At 45.5% G+C, this 17,646-nt stretch overlaps 1 protein-coding gene across 1 annotated transcript in view; it reads left to right on the top strand.

The window, feature by feature from the left end:
- LOC133419720 (1-phosphatidylinositol 4,5-bisphosphate phosphodiesterase delta-3-A-like) overlaps window positions 1-17,646 on the top strand; it is a 46,253-nt gene that overhangs the window by 12,313 nt on the left and 16,294 nt on the right. The window contains exons 4-7 of the mRNA XM_061709121.1: window positions 9,231-9,459; window positions 10,778-10,907; window positions 15,474-15,699; window positions 16,665-16,866. Of these exons, the coding sequence (XP_061565105.1) occupies window positions 9,231-9,459; window positions 10,778-10,907; window positions 15,474-15,699; window positions 16,665-16,866 (787 nt within the window). The remainder of the gene's footprint in view (window positions 1-9,230; window positions 9,460-10,777; window positions 10,908-15,473; window positions 15,700-16,664; window positions 16,867-17,646) is intronic.

Raw genomic sequence — 17,646 nt, 5'->3', positions numbered from 1 at the left:
GGGTTTTTTTTATTGAAAATTCTTGAATTTACAAAGAAACAAGGCCCATCAAAGCTGCAGCAGTAGCACATCTGTAGCACATTAGAAACAGCCTGTACTGAGGGGACACATGAAGGAAATAGGAAATAGAAAATAAGGAACAAAAGAAAACTTAAATTAAATTAAATAAATACATTTTCTAAACATCATAAATGCTATGACAAAATAATGACAAATAAAATAAATAAATGTAGCTTAAAAGAAAACAAGAATAAAATACATTTTGCAGTTATAATTTCCTTCTGGTTGGGTTATACAACAATTAAATCAGAATCTATTAATTTATAACACTGAATTGCAGATTTGAAGTTCATATACTTGAGGGATTTACAGTAAAACTTAAATTTGTTATAAAAGGCATTAAAGATAGAGTGTTTGTGGAGGTTCATGAGAGGATGAAAGGGACTAGAACCAGTTCTGGGACCCTGAGCTGCTGCAGATTCTCCTGCAGGCCAGAGAGACGATGCAGCAGCTCCTTCAGCCTCAGGGCCGGTGTTTGTGATGGCTCCAGCTCCAGCTCCAGCTCCAGCTCCAGCTGCAGCTCCAGCTCCAGCTGCAGCTCCAGCTCCAGCTGCAGCTCCAGCTCCAGCTCCAGCTCCAGCTCCAGCTCCATCTCCAGCTCCATCTCCAGCTCCAGCTCCAGCTCCAGCTCCAGCTCCATCTCCAGCTCCAGCTCCAGCTGCAGCTGCAGTTCCAGCTCCAGCTCCAGCTGCAGCTCCAGCTCCAGCTGCAGCTCCAGCTCCAGCTCCATCTCCAGCTCCAGCTCCAGCTGCAGCTCCAGCTCCAGCTGCAGCTCCAGCTCCAGCTGCAGCTCCAGCTCCATCTCCAGCTCCAGCTGCAGCTCCAGCTCCAGGTCCGGGGTGGAACCCGGACTAGCGGGTCTATTTCTGGAGCTTAATCGCGGGTCTGTGCCGCCTGCGTGGGAGTCGCCCCCCCTGGTCCTGATTACAGACCTTGGGACCGGGGGGACCAAGGAGCAGCAGAGCTGTGAGTTCCTGGGACGGTTCCTGGGGACCGGGGGGGACCAGGGGGGACCAGGGGGACCGGGGGGGACCAGGGGACCGGGGGGGACCAGGGGGTTCCTGGGGACCAAGGAGCAGCAGAGCTGTGAGTTCCTGGGACGGTTCCTGGGGACCGGGGGACTCAGCAGTCCTGTGAGTTCTGTTACCATGGCGACACCACAGGTTCCAGCAGCGATATCTCGTATTATCTTTTTAAATCTAACGTCAGTTCCTCTCACAGGTCACCTGACCCTCTCAGGAGATTAAACTACACACTTTAAATCAGCTTTAAATCAGAAAAACTACCAAATACTTAAACTACACACTTTAAATCAGCTTTAAAATCAGAAAAACTACTAGCGATTGACTATTAGCCCCAATACCATTTGTTTTCACACCAAGTATTTTAATTTGTGTACCGATACGATACTCCTACCACAAAAATAACTAAGCTAAAAATGCAATGAATTGGAAGACAGGTTTTATTTCCAGCAGATAAATTCAATAAAATAAATGAGTAGAATAACTATTTTAAACAAAACTCAGCCGGCTGAGTCTTTCCTCCGCGGCCCGGTGGCGCCGACAGCCCGAGTCCCAACACGACCTGTGATTTATTCACTTAAAAACAGAACCAAAAACGCTGCTGAGCAGGATACAAAAACCAAACTGTGACAAGAATAAAAACTATGAAAAAACCTGATGGGAAAAAAACCATGGAGGTAGAAACAGCAGGTTTACTCTAGGAACTACGAGTAAACCTGCTGTTTCTCTGAGAACAGAGAGCTCTGCCAGGAACATAAGGCTCTATCAGGTCTTACAGTAAAAAAAACAGAACCAGCATCAAACCATCATAAAACCAGCATCTAAAGAGTTAAAATCCTGAAAGGTGCTTAATCTTTGTTAGGTTTGAGCAGCTAAAGAGATTTGAGAGATTAACCTAAAAAGATAGTGATGTGTGATGAATTACAGCAGGTTTTTGTTGGTTTAAATGTTGGTTTGAGAGGATGGACAGGACTACAAACAGTTCCCTGAGCTGCTGCAGAGTCTCTTACAGGGCAGAGAGACGATGCTAGCAGGGCTGGAGCTGGTGATGATCCAGTGTTTGTGATGGCTCCAGATCCGGGTTCCTCCCCGGGTGGGACCCGGACTAGCGGGTCTATTTCTGGAGCTTAATCGCAGCTCTGCGTGGGATCCTCCCCCCCTGGTCCTGATTACAGACCTGATCTATTTCCATCACCGGGCAGGGAGGGAGTGGCAGCTCCAGGTCCCGGCGCTCCAGCATTCAGATTACAGGGCAGCGCGTGGCACCAGGGGCACCGGGGGGGCCCGGGGGGCCGGCCACGCCCCCCAGCTGTCCTGTGGTCGCGGCTCTGGGAGGTCCAGTCTTCTTCTGTGGTTTTGATCCATTTAAACTCATAATTAGAAACGGGAGCCTCCTTTACTGTCTGGGAGGAAAACCTGCAGATGTAAGAGGCTTTAAATAAAAGCTACTGCTAAATGACAGTATCAGTTCTACTACTGTAATTTAGCAGCAGCTTTTATCCAGAGTTACTAACATGTGAGATTCTCTGGGGAACCAGAATCCTGCTGGTTTCTTTAGTTTCACTTACAGTAAAAGCTGCTCTTTCTTTAATTGCTCCTTCAGGGATAATAAATAATAATAATAAACCAGGTTCTAATTTAATAGTTTGGTCGACGGCCAGAAAACATCAGGGTTCAGGAACACGACGCTGCAGAAAATCCTACACAGAATCAGAATCAGAATCAGACTTTAATTTAACGTTTGAGTAAATCCAACAGAATTTGACTTCAGTTAACACCGTGGGAAACATAGATGTTATAACGCGCTAACTTTTACAAATGAGGACGACACTGATGGAGGAGGAAAAAAGGAACCTTCACACTGTGTATAAATACACTGTGTATACATATGTGTATTTATACACAGTGTGAAGGTTAAAAAAACACCTGATAGAATCCACCCAGGATTCATTTTCACTGTTTTTAATTTACCAGAAAGATGAGTAAGTTCCACTCATGTACAGACATTAAGGTCTTCTTTAATATCTCACCGAGCCTCTTCATGCAGTTTTGATTTGATTTTTATAGACATTTTTATTGAGTCAGGACTAAATCAGGAGGAACCTTTTATCCTCATGTAGTGTTGTTTTTATCAGCCTGTTTCAGTTTCAGTTCTAGTTTTAGTCTTTGGGTCCAGCTGTCATTTTAGTTTTTATTAGTTTTAGTCACGTTTATTCTCCTTTTAGTCGTGTCAAGTTTCAGTCGACTAAAAGTCTGAGCATTTTAGTCTTATTTTAGTCAGAATTGTCCATTTTAGTCTAGTTTTTGTTTTTGTATTTAACATTTCGTCTGGTTTTGGTCAACGTTTAAATTTTGTGCATACCCCGACTGTCAAAGTCACATTTTATGAATCCCAACACCTATGTCTACATTCTGACCAAAAACTATTGGTCTCCTCTTTAATTCAATTCAATTCAATTTTATTTATATAGCGTCTAATACAACAGAGTTGTCTCTAGACGCTTTACAGAGACCCATACCCAGAACATGACCCCCGAGCAGATATTACATAAACAATGGCAGGTAAAAAACTCCCCTAGTGGGAGAAAAACCTTAAGCCAAACAGTGGCAAGGAAAAACTCCCCTTTAGGAGGGAAGAAACCTTGAGCAGGACCAGGCTCATCAGGGGGGACCCTCCTGCCGAGGGCCAGACTGGTGGGTCAGGGACGGCAACAGCACAGCAGGCAGGTGGAAGCAGCAACGGGATGACCGGGGGTGGGGACCGCAGGCCAGCACACAGCTCCCGAAGCTCCGGCCCAATCAGCAAGTCCCAGGTTGGGGTGCAGGGTCAGGAAAAGACTTGTGCTCCGTAATGCAAGCTACAAGCCACCCATGGCCACCTGCAGGACAAAAGAGAGAAAAGGGAGGAGAAGGGGGGGGCAGCAACGGGATGACCAGGGGTGGGGACCGCAGGCCAGCACACAGCTCCCGAAGCTCCGGCCCAATCAGCAAGTCCCAGGTTGGGGTGCAGGGTCAGGGAAAGACTTGTGCTCCGTAATGCAAGCTACAAGCCACCCACGACCACCTGCAGGTTCCGGTGTCCGGCAAAGGATGCTGCAACATGGACAAAAGAGAGAAAAGGGAGGAGAAGGGGGGGCCAGCACAAGAAACTACAGGAGCGACTCTGACACACTAAAGTTTACACTACCTAGAGATTTACCAACACCAGCTAGAGGTTTACTAAACACTAACTATAGGCTTTACTAAACAGAAAGGTTTTAAGTTTAGTTTTAAAGGTGGAGGTGGAGTCAGCCTCCTTAACCCAGATTGGAAGTTGGTTCCAAAGTAATGGTGCCTGATAGCAGAACGCCCGCCCTCCAAATCTACATTTAGATACTCTAGGAACTACGAGTAAACCTGCACTCTGAGAACGGAGAGCTCTGACAGGAACATAAGGCACTATCAGGTCTTGCAAATAATGCGGAGCTAAGCCGTTTTGGGCTTTATACGCAAGTAATAAAATTTTAAATTGGATTCTGAATTTTACGGGTAACCAATGGAGCGACGCTAACACTGGAGAGACGTGGTCTCTCCTGCTAATTCCTGTCAGTACTCGTGCTGCTGCATTTTGGATCAGCTGGAGCCTATTCAGCAAATTACTTGGACATCCTGCTAACAACACATTACAGTAATCTAGTCTAGAAGATACAAACGCATGAACTAGTTTTTCTGCATCACTCTGTGAGAGGATTTTCCTAATCTTTGCAATATTACGGAGATGGAAAAAGGCTATTTTACAAACCTGATTGACATATGGTTTAAACGACAAATCCTGATCGAAAATAACACCAAGATTTCTCACAGTTGCACTGGAAGCCATCGCAACACCATCTAATCCCTTCCTAAGATGCTCTGGACCAAGAATGATAACCTCTGTTTTATCTGAATTTAGAAGCAGGAAATTTCTGGACATCCAGTCCTTGATGTCCCTAAGACATGCCTGAAGTTTAACTAACGGTTCTGTTTCATCCGGCTTCATAGACAAATAGAGCTGCGTATCATCAGCATAACAATGAAAGTGTATGCCGTGATTCTGGATTATACTTCCCAACGGCTGCATGTATAAACTGAACAAGATTGGCCCTAGCACTGAACCCTGCGGAACACCATAACAGACCCTTGACTGTTCTGAAGAAACCTCATGTACATGAACAAACTGGAACCTGTCAGATAGATATGATTTAAACCAACATAGAGCTGTCCCTTTAATCCCAACAACATGCTCTAACCTGTGCAGTAAAATGCCATGATCTATAGTGTCAAAAGCAGCACTGAGGTCCAGTAGAACCAGTATGGACACTAATCCCTTATCTGAGGCCATAAGGAGGTCATTCGTGACTCGAACAAGTGCTGTCTCTGTGCTATGATGCATTCTGAACCCTGACTGAAAGACTTCAAACAGATCATTTCTATACAAATAGTCACATAACTGGCTTGAAACTGCCTTTTCCAGAATTTTAGACACAAATGGAAGGTTGGAAATTGGTCTATAATTAGCTAAGGTGTCCGGGTCAAGAGAAGGTTTTTTAAGTAAAGGTTTAATTACTGCGACTTTGAAAACCTGTGGTACATATCCTAAACTTAGGGATAGGTTAATTTGGTCCAGTATTGTCGTACCAATAAGAGAAAAAACATGTTTGAATAGACGAGTCGGGATGGGGTCTAACATACATGTGGTTGACTTAGCTCTATTAACGAGTGAGGTCAGCTCAGGGAGGTCTATAGGATCAAAACAGTCTAGAGACAAGTCAGAGCCTAGGGAAGTCGCTAAAGCTGAAGAAACACCTACAACCGGCTGGTTGATTTCTTCTCTAATTCTCGCGATTTTACTGTTGAAGAAGCCCATAAAGTCCTCACTACTGAGAGCTGCAGGAATGCACGGCTCAACAGAGTTGTGACTCTTTGTCAGCCTGGCTACAGTGCTGAACAGAAAACGTGGGTTACTTTTGTTATCCTCTATCAGCGTTGAATAATAAGCTGTTCTGGCTTTGCGAATGGCTTTTTTATATACTATTAGAATATCTTTCCATTCACGATGAGAGTCTACAGACCTACAAGAGTACCACTTTCTTTCCATTTTACGCACGTTTTGTTTCAACATGCGGATATCTGAATTATACCAGGGAGTTAAGCTCCTGTGGCTAGAAACCCTCCTTTTCAAAGGAGCAACTTCATCTAAAGCTGAATGCAACAAATCAGCAGTGTTACTAGCAAGGAAATCAACATCTGCAGAGGTAGAACCCAGGTCACTGGCCTCGACTACATCACTATTTCGCACTGTCGTAAGATAAGCAATGGCCTCCCTAAATTTAACAATAACTTCATCAGACAAACATCTGCTAAAATAATACCTCCTATTTTGCACTTCAACATCAACAAAATTAAATTCAAACGTTATTAAGTAATGGTCGGATAAAAGGGAGTTTACAGGTGACACCAACAGACCATCAGTTTCAACACCGTAGGTGAGAACGAGATCGAGAGTATGATTAAAACAGTGCGTCGGTTTATCCACTTTTTGTGAGATACCCATTGATTCTAGAAGAGAATCGAAGGCTAATTTAAGATTATCGCTTTCAACATCCATATGAATGTTAAAATCACCCACTATGATGAATTTATCTGTGCTGATCAATAATCCAGAAAGGAAATCTGAAAATTCAGACAAAAACTCCAGATACGCACCAGCAGGGGGCCGGTACACTACCACTAACACAACTGGCTTCTCTGATTTCCGGCTCGGAAATTTCAGACCAAGCATGAGGCTTTCAAATGTATTATAGTTGCACTTGGGTTCAATTTTTGTTTGGAGACCGGAGTTATAAATTGCTGCGACTCCTCCGCCTCGGCCCGTGCTTCTAGGAATGTGATGATTAAAGTAGCCGGGCGGAGTTGATTCATTCAAACTAACATACTCTTCCTCCTGTAACCATGTTTCTGTTAAGCAGAAAATATCACTCCTGCTCTCTGTAATTATATCATTTACTAACAGAGACTTAGAGCTTAATGATCGTATATTTAGTAGTCCGCATCTAATTTTTCGGTCTGTAATTGGTACCAAATGTGCATTGGTTTTAATTTTTACAAGGTTATCTTGGTTAACGCCTCTATAACGCTGCACCTGGTGAACTTTTGGAGGGCGGGGAACTGCAACCACTTCTATTTTGCTAGGCACCTGGCCAGAGTCGCCAATATCATGTAATCCTACAGTTTTAGAGTCGCTAATTACATAATGCAATCCTACAGTTTTGTTGGCAGGCGTTGGTCCTTGAGAAGCAACAGATGTGTCGCTGAGCCCTTTAAGACTACCCTTCCTCCGAACCGTCACCCAGCTGCCCTGCCTGGCCGGCTGCCGGGGAGCTGCAGGGGAGCGGTTACGCTCAGCTGCTACGGGCCGGTCCGCAGAGGATTCTATCGGACTATGGTCTAGTTGGCCAAACCGGACCTCTAACTGACTAAGCCTCGCCTCCAGCCCTGTTAAACTACAGCTCTGCATCCTGGCCTGGACCCTGCATTGTCAGGGGGAGTGTCTAATAACATTGGCCAGATTTCTAGACATAAGAGCTGCACCATCCCGGGTGGGATGAATGCCGTCCCTTCTAATCAGACCGGGCTTTCCCCAGAATGTCTCCCAGTTGTCAATAAAGTCCACGTCGTTTTCTGAACACCACTGAGACAACCAGCGGCGGAGCGAGAGCATGCGACTAAACATGTCATCGCTGGTCAGATTGGGGAGGGGGCCAGAAAAACCTACGGAGTCTGACATGGTTTTGGCGAAGTTACACACCGAGACAATATTCATTCTGGTTACTTCCGACTGGCGAAGACGGGAGTCATTAGCTCCGACATTGATGATAACTTTACCATATTTACGATTACCCTTTGCCAGTAGCTTCAAATTTGCTTCTATGTCGCCCGCTCTGGCCCCCGGGATGCACCTAACTAAGGTCTCTGGAGTCGGCTTCACATGTCTGACTATGGAGTCTCCAATCACCAGGGTCGGTTTCTCAACAGATGTGTCGCTAAGTGGGGAAAATCTGTTAGACACATGAAGCGGGTGGTGGTGTTCCGTGAGCCCTTTAAGACTAGTCTTCCTCCGAACCGTCACCCAGCTGCCCTGCCTGGCCGGCTGCTCGGGAGCTGCAGGGGAGCGGTCTTTACGGTTTGGCCGTGAGCTCGAGTTACAAATAAAAATCCAGGTTATTTTTTTACGGCTTCTCCCACTCTAGAAACAGACACCCGCACTCTAGATTTGACAAAAAAGTGATTTCCAGTCCTCGCTTGAGTGCTCATATTTTGAAAAGTGTACATCTTAGTAAAAAACGGTTTGGAGTTTTGGAGAGAAGAGAAGTTTTCCTCCGTTTTGAAGTTTTAATCACATTTCTACGTGCAGGTATGAGAAAGTTAGGTGACTCAGAACATTTTTTTTTACCTCCTCCCACTTTGAATGGGTTTTTTTGGACTAACTTTGGTAGCCATGCACATTAGTGAAACCATCATTAACTCTGTGGAACAAGCGCCAAATTTTGCACAAAGTTTGTTCTAGTTCTACTTTTTCAAAAAAGCCTGTTAGCCACGCAAAAAAAACAATATGGCTGCCGTTTTCCAAAATGGCCGCCACAAAAGCCGTTTTTATGTGTTTTTTGACCTCACAACGTATTTTATTATATTATATTTTATTTATTAAGCATTATGAGCTTGTAGATCGGCGATCATCATAAACAATTTTTATAAATGTGTTTTTTTTTAGATTTTAATCCGGTTAAAATTTAGAAACTTCATTTCTGATCGATTTGCAACAGAAAACAGATAATATTAGTCAAAATTGGCGCACCATCTTGAAAACTGGAAGCCATATTTAATTTGTATTGACATCATAGAATTTGTTTTGCCAAAACACACGATACAGATTAAAATATGTTCAGCAATTCAAGTTCTACACCGACAACCTTGTTTTAGTTTCATAAGACCGCCATCTTGAAAAATGGCCGCCATCTTGGATTTTCAGGCGGCTAACAGGCTTTTCTGCATATGTAGGTACTAGGAAATGTTCATGCAAAATTTGGTGGTTCTGGTTCTGACCCTGTTCTGGTTCTGGTTCTGTTCCAGTCTCGGTCACCGAGGTCCAGTGCGTGCGCGAGGGCTGCCAGTCGGAGACGTTCCGGAAGATGTCGGGTTCGGTTCCGGAGAACCGCTGCCTCACCGTGGTCTTCAAGGGGGCCCGGAAGTCCCTGGACCTGGTCCTGCAGAACCAGGACGAGGCCCAGACCTGGACCCGCGGGATCCGGACCCTGCAGGACCGGGTCAGCAACATGACGCAGACGGAGAAGCTGGACCAGTATCCTTCAGAGGCTAATGGGGCTAACGGGGGGGCTAACAGGAAACAGGTAACAGATGAAAATAGACGTCGTCTGAATTCCAACCTAAAAACTAGAATAATTTCCTCGCAGAATTTTCAAGAGTGCCGGGGGGGGGGGGGGGGGGGGGCTGCTTCCCATTTGTGTACATTGCTGCATTTTTCAGTCTCCATTTTTGAGGCTTTAGTGACTGAGTCATGTGACCAGTTCTGGCTGAATGAGTCAGCAGCTGAGCTCTGGTTGCCCCGGCAAAAAGAACCTCGACTTCAGAACCTTCCGGTTTGGCTGTGAGAAAAACCCAGATTTTGGATTCTGACAAGGTCTCAAATAACTCCGATTTGTGATCAAACCGTAGCTCGTAGCAGAAAAACTAAAACATTGTGAGAGACACAGAACCCGGCAGATTCTGACAATCTTAATTTTATTCAGATATTCCTTAAAATGAGTGAGTAAGCTCAGTGCGAAGACAGAGTGAGATTCTTTTGAAGAAAACGTTTGATTACATTACAGTCAATGGAGACTGAGACAGGTATTGGCGCCGCTTTACCTTGTTTTTGTATTTAACATTTCGTCTGGTTTTGGTCAACGTTTAAATTTTGTGCATACCCCGCCTGTCAAAGTCACATTTTATGAATCCCAACACCTATGTCTACATTCTGGCCAAAAATTATTGGTCTCCTTTTTACAGTTTGGCCGTGAGCTCGAATTACAAATAAAAATTCAGGTTATTTTTACTGTTTCTCGCTCTCTAGCAACCGACACCCGCACTCTAGATTTGACGAAAAAGTGATTTCCAGTCCTCGCTTGTGTGCTCATATTTTGAAAAGTTTACATCTTAGGAAAAAACTGTTTGGTGTTTTGGAGAGAAGAGAAGCTTTCCTCCGTTTTGAAGTTTGAATGACATTTATACATGCAGGTATGAGAAAGCTAGGTGACTCAGAAAAAAGGTGAATTTTGTTTTTTCCCATCCACTTTCAATGGGTTTTTTGGCCGTTTTTTTTGAATAACTTTGGGAAAAATGGGAATTTCAACACCAAAAGTCATAGCACACTATTCCCGATCGAGCCGCACGTGTTGATATATGATTTGCCTGGGTCCTCCGAAATCTGTAGGAGGAGTAGCGAACTGAAATTTGGCCGGAAAATGAAAAATAAAAAACACGCAGGGTAACAATAGATGTACCCGTGGCACTAACTAGTATCTAGTACTAGTACCAGTATTAGTACTAGTTCTAGCACTGGTACCATTAGCTCTGGTCCCATCCATTGTCCAGTTCTGTTTCCTTAGCCGCTATGCTAGCTGGATCCAGGCCTACCTGAGCCGGGCCGACCAGAACCACGACGACAAGATGAGCTACGAGGAAGTTCAGACGCTGCTGCAGATGATCAACGTGGACGTGAGCGATCAATACGCCCGCAGCCTCTTCCAGGTAACAAGTGATCAATACGCCCGCAGCCTCTTCCAGGTAACAATAATAATCAATGAGTGATCAATACGCCCGCAGCCTCTTCCAGGTAACAATAATAATCAATATGAGTGATCAATACGCCCGCAGCCTCTTCCAGGTAACAATAATAATCAATGAGTGATCAATACGCCTGCAGCCTCTTCCAGGTAACAGTAATAATCAATATGAGCGATCAATACGCCCGCAGCCTCTTCCAGGTAACAGTAATAATCAATATGAGCGATCAATACGCCCGCAGCCTCTTCCAGGTAACAGTAATAATCAATATGAGCGATCAATACGCCCGCAGCCTATTCCAGGTAACAATAATCAATATCTGACTTTAGGAGCTCAACGGTGGGACGATAAAAACCCGGCGAGCCGTTTGTTTATGCCGACTTGAGCCCGAGCTAGCTGGTTAGCAGGGTAGCAGGGCTGGTTAGCATGTTAGCAGGGCTGGTTATCAGGTTAGCAGGGCTGGTTAGCAGGGTAGCAGGGCTGGTTAGCATGTTAGCAGGGCTGGTTAGCAGGGTAGCAGGGCTGGTTAGCAGGTAGCTGGGCTGGTTAGCAGGTTAGCAGGGCTGGTTAGCATGTTAGCAGGGCTGGTTAGCAGGTTAGCAGGGCTGGTTAGCAGGGTAGCAGGGCTGGTTAGTATGTTAGCTGGGCTGGTTAGCAGGGTAGCAGGGCTGGTTAGCAGGGTAGCAGGGCTGGTTAGCATGTTAGCAGGGCTGGTTAGCAGGTTAGCAGGGCTGGTTAGCAGGGTAGCAGGGCTGGTTAGCAGGGTAGCAGGGCTGGTTAGCAGGGTAGCAGGGCTGGTTAGCAGGTTAGCAGGGCTGGTTAGCAGGGTAGCAGGGTTGGTTAGCAGGGTAGCAGGGCTGGTTAGCAGGTTAGCAGGGCTGGTTAGCAGGGTAGCAGGGTTGGTTAGCAGGTTAGCAGGGCTGGTTAGCAGGTTAGCAGGGCTGGTTAGCAGGGTAGCAGGGCTGGTTAGCAGGTTAGCAGGGCTGGTTAGCATGTTAGCAGGGCTGGTTAGCATGTTAGCAGGGCTGGTTAGCAGGTTAGCAGGGCTGGTTAGCAGGTAGCTGGGCTGGTTAGCAGGTTAGCAGGGCTGGTTAGCAGGGTAGCAGGGCTGGTTAGCAGGTTAGCAGGGCTGGTTAGCAGGGCTGGTTAGCATGTTAGCAGGGCTGGTTAGCAGGTTAGCAGGGCTGGTTAGCAGGGCTGGTTAGCATGTTAGCAGGGCTGGTTAGCAGGTTAGCAGGGCTGGTTAGCAGGGTAGCAGGGCTGGTTAGCAGGGTAGCAGGGCTGGTTAGCAGGGTAGCAGGGTTGTAACGAGCTAGCTCTGGTTTCACCTTTAACATCCAGGTGTTTCCGTTTCAAACCGGCCCGGTTGCACAGGTGCCTGATATTATCGGGTGTTAGCTCATGCTAGCTATCAAAAAGGAAAGAACCAGTTAACGAGTCCAACTCCGTATGAAGGGGTGGAGTCTAAGCTGAACATGTGATCTCCCAGGGCAGGGACAGTTCAGGGGGGCCGGGGCCGGGGCCTTCCTTCCTGCTGGGCCGTTCTGGACCTGGACCCAGTTCTGGACCCAGACCCAGGATGCCTGAGGTCCAAAACACAAGTGATTCATTAACTAAAAGAATCCAAAACAAAACCAGGAGCCAGAATTTGACAAAACCAGAAACAAGAAACCAGAAACGTGATGGTGGAAACAGAACGGACCAGTAGGGAGGACGAGACACAGGACCAGAGAGACACGGGTGGAACAATCAGACAGGAACGAGGGAAAACGAAGGACACAGACTTTCAAAATAAAACAGGAAAAGACGGAGCTCCGTTGCCACGGTGACGGAGCTCCGTGGTGTTAGCTAGCTCAGGGGTTCTTAACCTTTCTGACCTTGGGGCCCAATTTTTTCAGTACAGAGTGGCCCGGGGCCCGTTAAATATTAACACTGTATAGCAGGGGTATTCAACTTTAAGGAGGTCCATTTAGAGATAATTTACTCAAGCGAAGGTCCAGAACATCATAATAAATATAAATATATATATATATATATATATATATATATATATATATATATATATATATATATATATATATATTCAAGTAGCCTCATAGTTGTATCAACATCTGCATCTGACTGTTATATTAAAAAAGTACATATTTGCCCATTAACATGTTTAACTTCAATTACACATATTTTTTTCTCTTAAAAATAAAATAGATTTTATTTTATTTTTCAAATGCTATCTTATTTTATTTCTTTACCAGCAGTTTGAATTTCCCCTTTTCTTTGTTAATTGTCTCAACACATTTTTATACTAAATTAATATAAATACATCTTAACAATTGAACAGTTTTGCAGTTTTTCTTTCTTCCCCTCTTATAATCTTATGCCCCCACTTTCTGTCGTTCAGTGAGAGAATTGAGCTCTAACTTCTCCTGTCAGGACTTTAAATCTGGGCTGGATGGTGTCAGGTTCTCATATGCATGTGGAGGTGCTCATTGATGAGCCTGAAACGATATTTAGTTTTATTTAGCTTCTCATCTCTGTAAGAGTCAAGCTAATTACTTACTAAGTAACTTACTAAGTTTTATTTACATTAATAAATTGTCAGGATTTCATCCGAGCCTGATCAGCTAAAACGGGCAGAACCCGCAGCTCTCTGGCCGCTGCAGCCGTGTCACTTTCCGATGCTTTTGCAAGCCCGAACAACAGTCCAGTCCAGCAGACACATCTACATCTACCATCCTTCAGCAGTAACGACGGAGCCGCCCGAGCGGCACCGACCTCCCCGGCCGCGGGGACGCGTCAGGATAAATGATCACGCCGCGCTCGCTCGCTCTGGGCGCAGACCCAAGTAATCGATCCCTGATCCTGGCGGATCTAAACCTACTCTGTGCAAAATGAAGGATTTTCTCTATAAATACACACCATTTCTCTTACTATTACACGTACAGCTAGCTGAGTGTCTTCTTCTCCTCATTTGGTCGGGAGTTGTTATGCAGTCCCGCGGCCCCGGCGGCCCACACGTACAAAACTGAATTTTTTTTGGCGGCCCACTAGATGGCGCTCGCGGCCCAAGTGTGGGCCGCGGCCCTATGGTTAAGAATCACTGAGCTGGCTTGTTGTAGAAACCATCCTGTGGAACAGAAGCTGGAGCCTGGAGCGCCAGACCAGAGAAACAATACATCTGGTTGCTATGACGACCAGAGTCCAGGATAAACAATAAATCTGGCTGTTATGAAGTTCTGATAAACACGAGTCTCGGCCGCGGGACAGAATTATGGGATGCAGATCGGCTCTGGTTGGTTTGAGGACAGAAGTGTTTAGATCCGTCGTCCTAGGGAGTTTAAAATACCGTCTGTCCTTTAACTCTGGATGGAAACGCCTGATGGAAACGGATCTGCTGAAAATAGATTGTCTCTCTGTCTTTATACATGCTAATCTAATGCTAATCTAATGCTAATTCAGCCCAGATCGTCAGATAAACGTGTAAAACCGAGGTTTTTCCACAACAGAAGACCAAACGGTTGTAAAAATCTAATCAGGTTTGTAAGTAAAGTGAAACTAAATCCAGCTGAAACTCTCCATCGCTCGGTTCTCAGCTTCCAAATGTTGAGAAGGAACGATGTTCGTGAAATGTTAGAAGCTTTATCGTCCCGTTTCTTAGCTGTTGCAGGTCTGAAATAGAAACGGGTGTAGATGAACCAGCAGGAAAAGATGATAAACCTGATCTGTGACTGAAGTTTACGGAAGAGAATCAGGGCCAGTAAAAATAAAACAATATTTCAGAGGGGAAGATTTGCTTTCATTGTGCACTTTGAAATGTCAAGAAAAAAGTTGAAATGTCGAGAATAAAGTTGAAATTTCGAGAATAAAAGTCCAAATGTCGAGATTACTTCAACATTAATCTCAAAATTTCGCCTTTTTTCTCGACATTTCAACTTTTTTCTCGCAATGCATAATGAAAAAGAAATCTTCCTCCTCTAAACTATTATTTTATTTTCCTCTAAACTATTATTTTATTTTATTTATAGAAGGTTAAACTTAGGTTAATTCTAACATTAATCTCAACATTTCGACTTTTTTCTCAACATTTTTGACTTTTTTCTTAACATTTTGACTTTTTTCTCAAAGTGCATAATGAAAAGAAACTCTTCCTCCTCTAAACTATTATTTTATGTTATTTATTTTGTATTATTTGATGTTATTTCCAGAAGTGCGACCGCTCTTGCGACGGCTCTAAACTATTATTTTATATTTTTATTATATTATTTTATAGAAGTGTGACTGCTCTTGCGACGGCTCTAAACTATTATTTTATATTTTTATTTTATTTCCAGAAGTGCGACCGCTCTTGCGACGGTTCTAAACTATTATTTTATATTTTTATTTTATTTCCAGAAGTGCGACCTCTCTTGCGACGGCTCTAAACTATTATTTTGTATTTTTATAATTTTATGTTATTTCCAGAAGTGCGACGGCTCTTGCGACGGCTCTAAACTATTATTTTATATTTTATATTTTTATTGTTTTATTTTATAGAAGTGCGACCGCTCCTGCGACGGCCGCCTGGACCACGAGGAGATCGAGGTTTTCTGCCGGGAGTTGCTACGGCGACCGGAGCTGGATAGCATCTTCCTGCGCTACTCGGCTAACGGCTGCGTCCTGTCCACGCTGGACCTGCGGGACTTCCTGTTGGACCAGGACGAGGACGCGTCGGGGACGCACGCCGAGAGCCTGGTGCTAAGCTACGAGCTAAACCCCTGGGGTAGGTCACCTAGCCTAGCCTAGCGCTAAGCTACGAGCTAAACCCCTGGGGTAGGTCACCTAGCCTAGCCTGGTGCTAAGCTACGAGCTAAACCCCTGGGGTAGGTCACCTAGCCTAGCCTAGCTTAGCCTGGTGCTAAGCTACGAGCTAAACCCCTGGGGTAGGTCACCTAGCCTAGCCTAGCCTAGCCTCAGCTACGAGCTAAACCCCTGGGGTAGGTCACCTAGCCTAGCCTAGCCTAGCCTGGTGCTAAGCTACGAGTTAAACCCCTGGGGTAGGTCACCTAGCCTAGCCTAGCCTGGTGCTAAGCTACGAATTAAACCCCTGGGGTAGGTCACCTAGCCTAGCCTAGCCTAGCCTGGTGCTAAGCTACGAGCTAAACCCCTGGGGTAGGTTAGCTAACCTAACTAGCTAGCTAGGTTTCAGGTAGAACATTCCTCTCTGTTCTGCTCTAACGGCGACAATCTTTGTCTCCATATTTTGTCTCCAGCCCAGCAGAACCGGCTCATGACTAGGCTAGGCTAGGCTAGGCTAGGTTAGGTTCCTCCCTGTTTTGAGCTAAATGTTGGTGTTTTTGTCTCCAGCCCAGCAGAACCGGCTCATGACTAGGCTAGGCTAGGCTAGGCTAGGCTAGGCTAGGTTCCTCCCTGTTCTGAGCTAAATGTTGGTGTTTTTGTCTCCAGCCCAGCAGAACCGGCTCATGACTCGGCTAGGCTAGGCTAGGCTAGGCTAGGTTCCTCCCTGTTCTGAGCTAAATGTCGGTGTTTTTGTCTCCAGCCCAGCAGAACCGGCTCATGACTAGGCTAGGCTAGGCTAGGCTAGGCTAGGTTCCTCCCTGTTTTGAGCTAAATGTTGGTGTTTTTGTCTCCAGCCCAGCAGAACCGGCTCATGACTAGGCTAGGCTAGGCTAGGCTAGGCTAGGTTCCTCCCTGTTCTGAGCTAAATGTTGTTGTTTTTGTCTCCAGCCCAGCAGAACCGGCTCATGACGCCCAACGGCTTCACCATGTACATGCTGTCCAAGGAGAACCTGGTCCTGGACCCGGACCAGAACCGGGTCCACCAGGACATGAGCCGCCCGCTAGCCGACTATTACGTCTCCTCGTCCCACAACACGTACCTGAGCGGAGACCAGCTAACGGGGGCTAGCAGCACCGAGCCGTACATACGGTAAGACCTGGTCCTGGTCCAGGTCTCTGGGGGGACCAGGGGGACCGGGACTAGGACCGGGGTTAGGGGGCACCAGGGGGACCAGCTAACGGGGGCTAGCAGCACCGAGCCTTATATACGGTAAGTCCTGGACCAGGACCTGGTTCTGGACAAAAAAACAAAAAACGCACGCACGAAAAAAATGTTGAGAAAAAAGTTGAAAGTTTGAGAAAAAAGTTGAGAAAAAAGTTGAAAGTTTGACAAAAAAGTTGAGAAAAAAGTTGAAATGTCGAGAAAAAAGTAGAAATTTTGAGAAAAAAGTTGAGAAAAAAGTTGAAATTTTGAGAAAAAAGTTGAGAAAAAAGTTGAAATTTTGAGAAAAAAGTTGAGAAAAAAAGGGAGAAAAAAACACATCTTCACACTGAGTATAATGCAGTGCATACAGTGCACCCGGCACGGTGCATCCAAGTGATCGCCGCGGCTTCGTGGCGCTCGAAACCCGGAGACTGCGTTGAGAAGGGGGGCCGAGGAAGGCGTGAGGGAGGTGTGTTATCAGTAAGTGTGTGTAGCGGTAAGTCTGTGAAACTTTGCCCCAGAGCTGCTCTCAGCCAACGTCCTTGATGTTATCAGACGGCTCGGTCAGTTCTGAAAGCAGTCCACATATATTCCTGAGAGGGGAGGGCTGGTGGGGGCAGTCACCTTGTTTACATTCCACCAGGGAGATTGTGACCAGAGCGATCGGCCAAACTGCCCTGTCAAGGTCAGATTATAGAATCAACAATTATATTGAAAACAGACAGA

Source organism: Cololabis saira, chromosome 19 (genome assembly GCF_033807715.1).
Source record: "Cololabis saira isolate AMF1-May2022 chromosome 19, fColSai1.1, whole genome shotgun sequence".
Taxonomy (NCBI): domain Eukaryota; kingdom Metazoa; phylum Chordata; class Actinopteri; order Beloniformes; family Belonidae; genus Cololabis; species Cololabis saira.
Note: the sequence above shows the minus strand (reverse complement) of the source record. Positions and strands in the feature narration are given on the sequence as shown.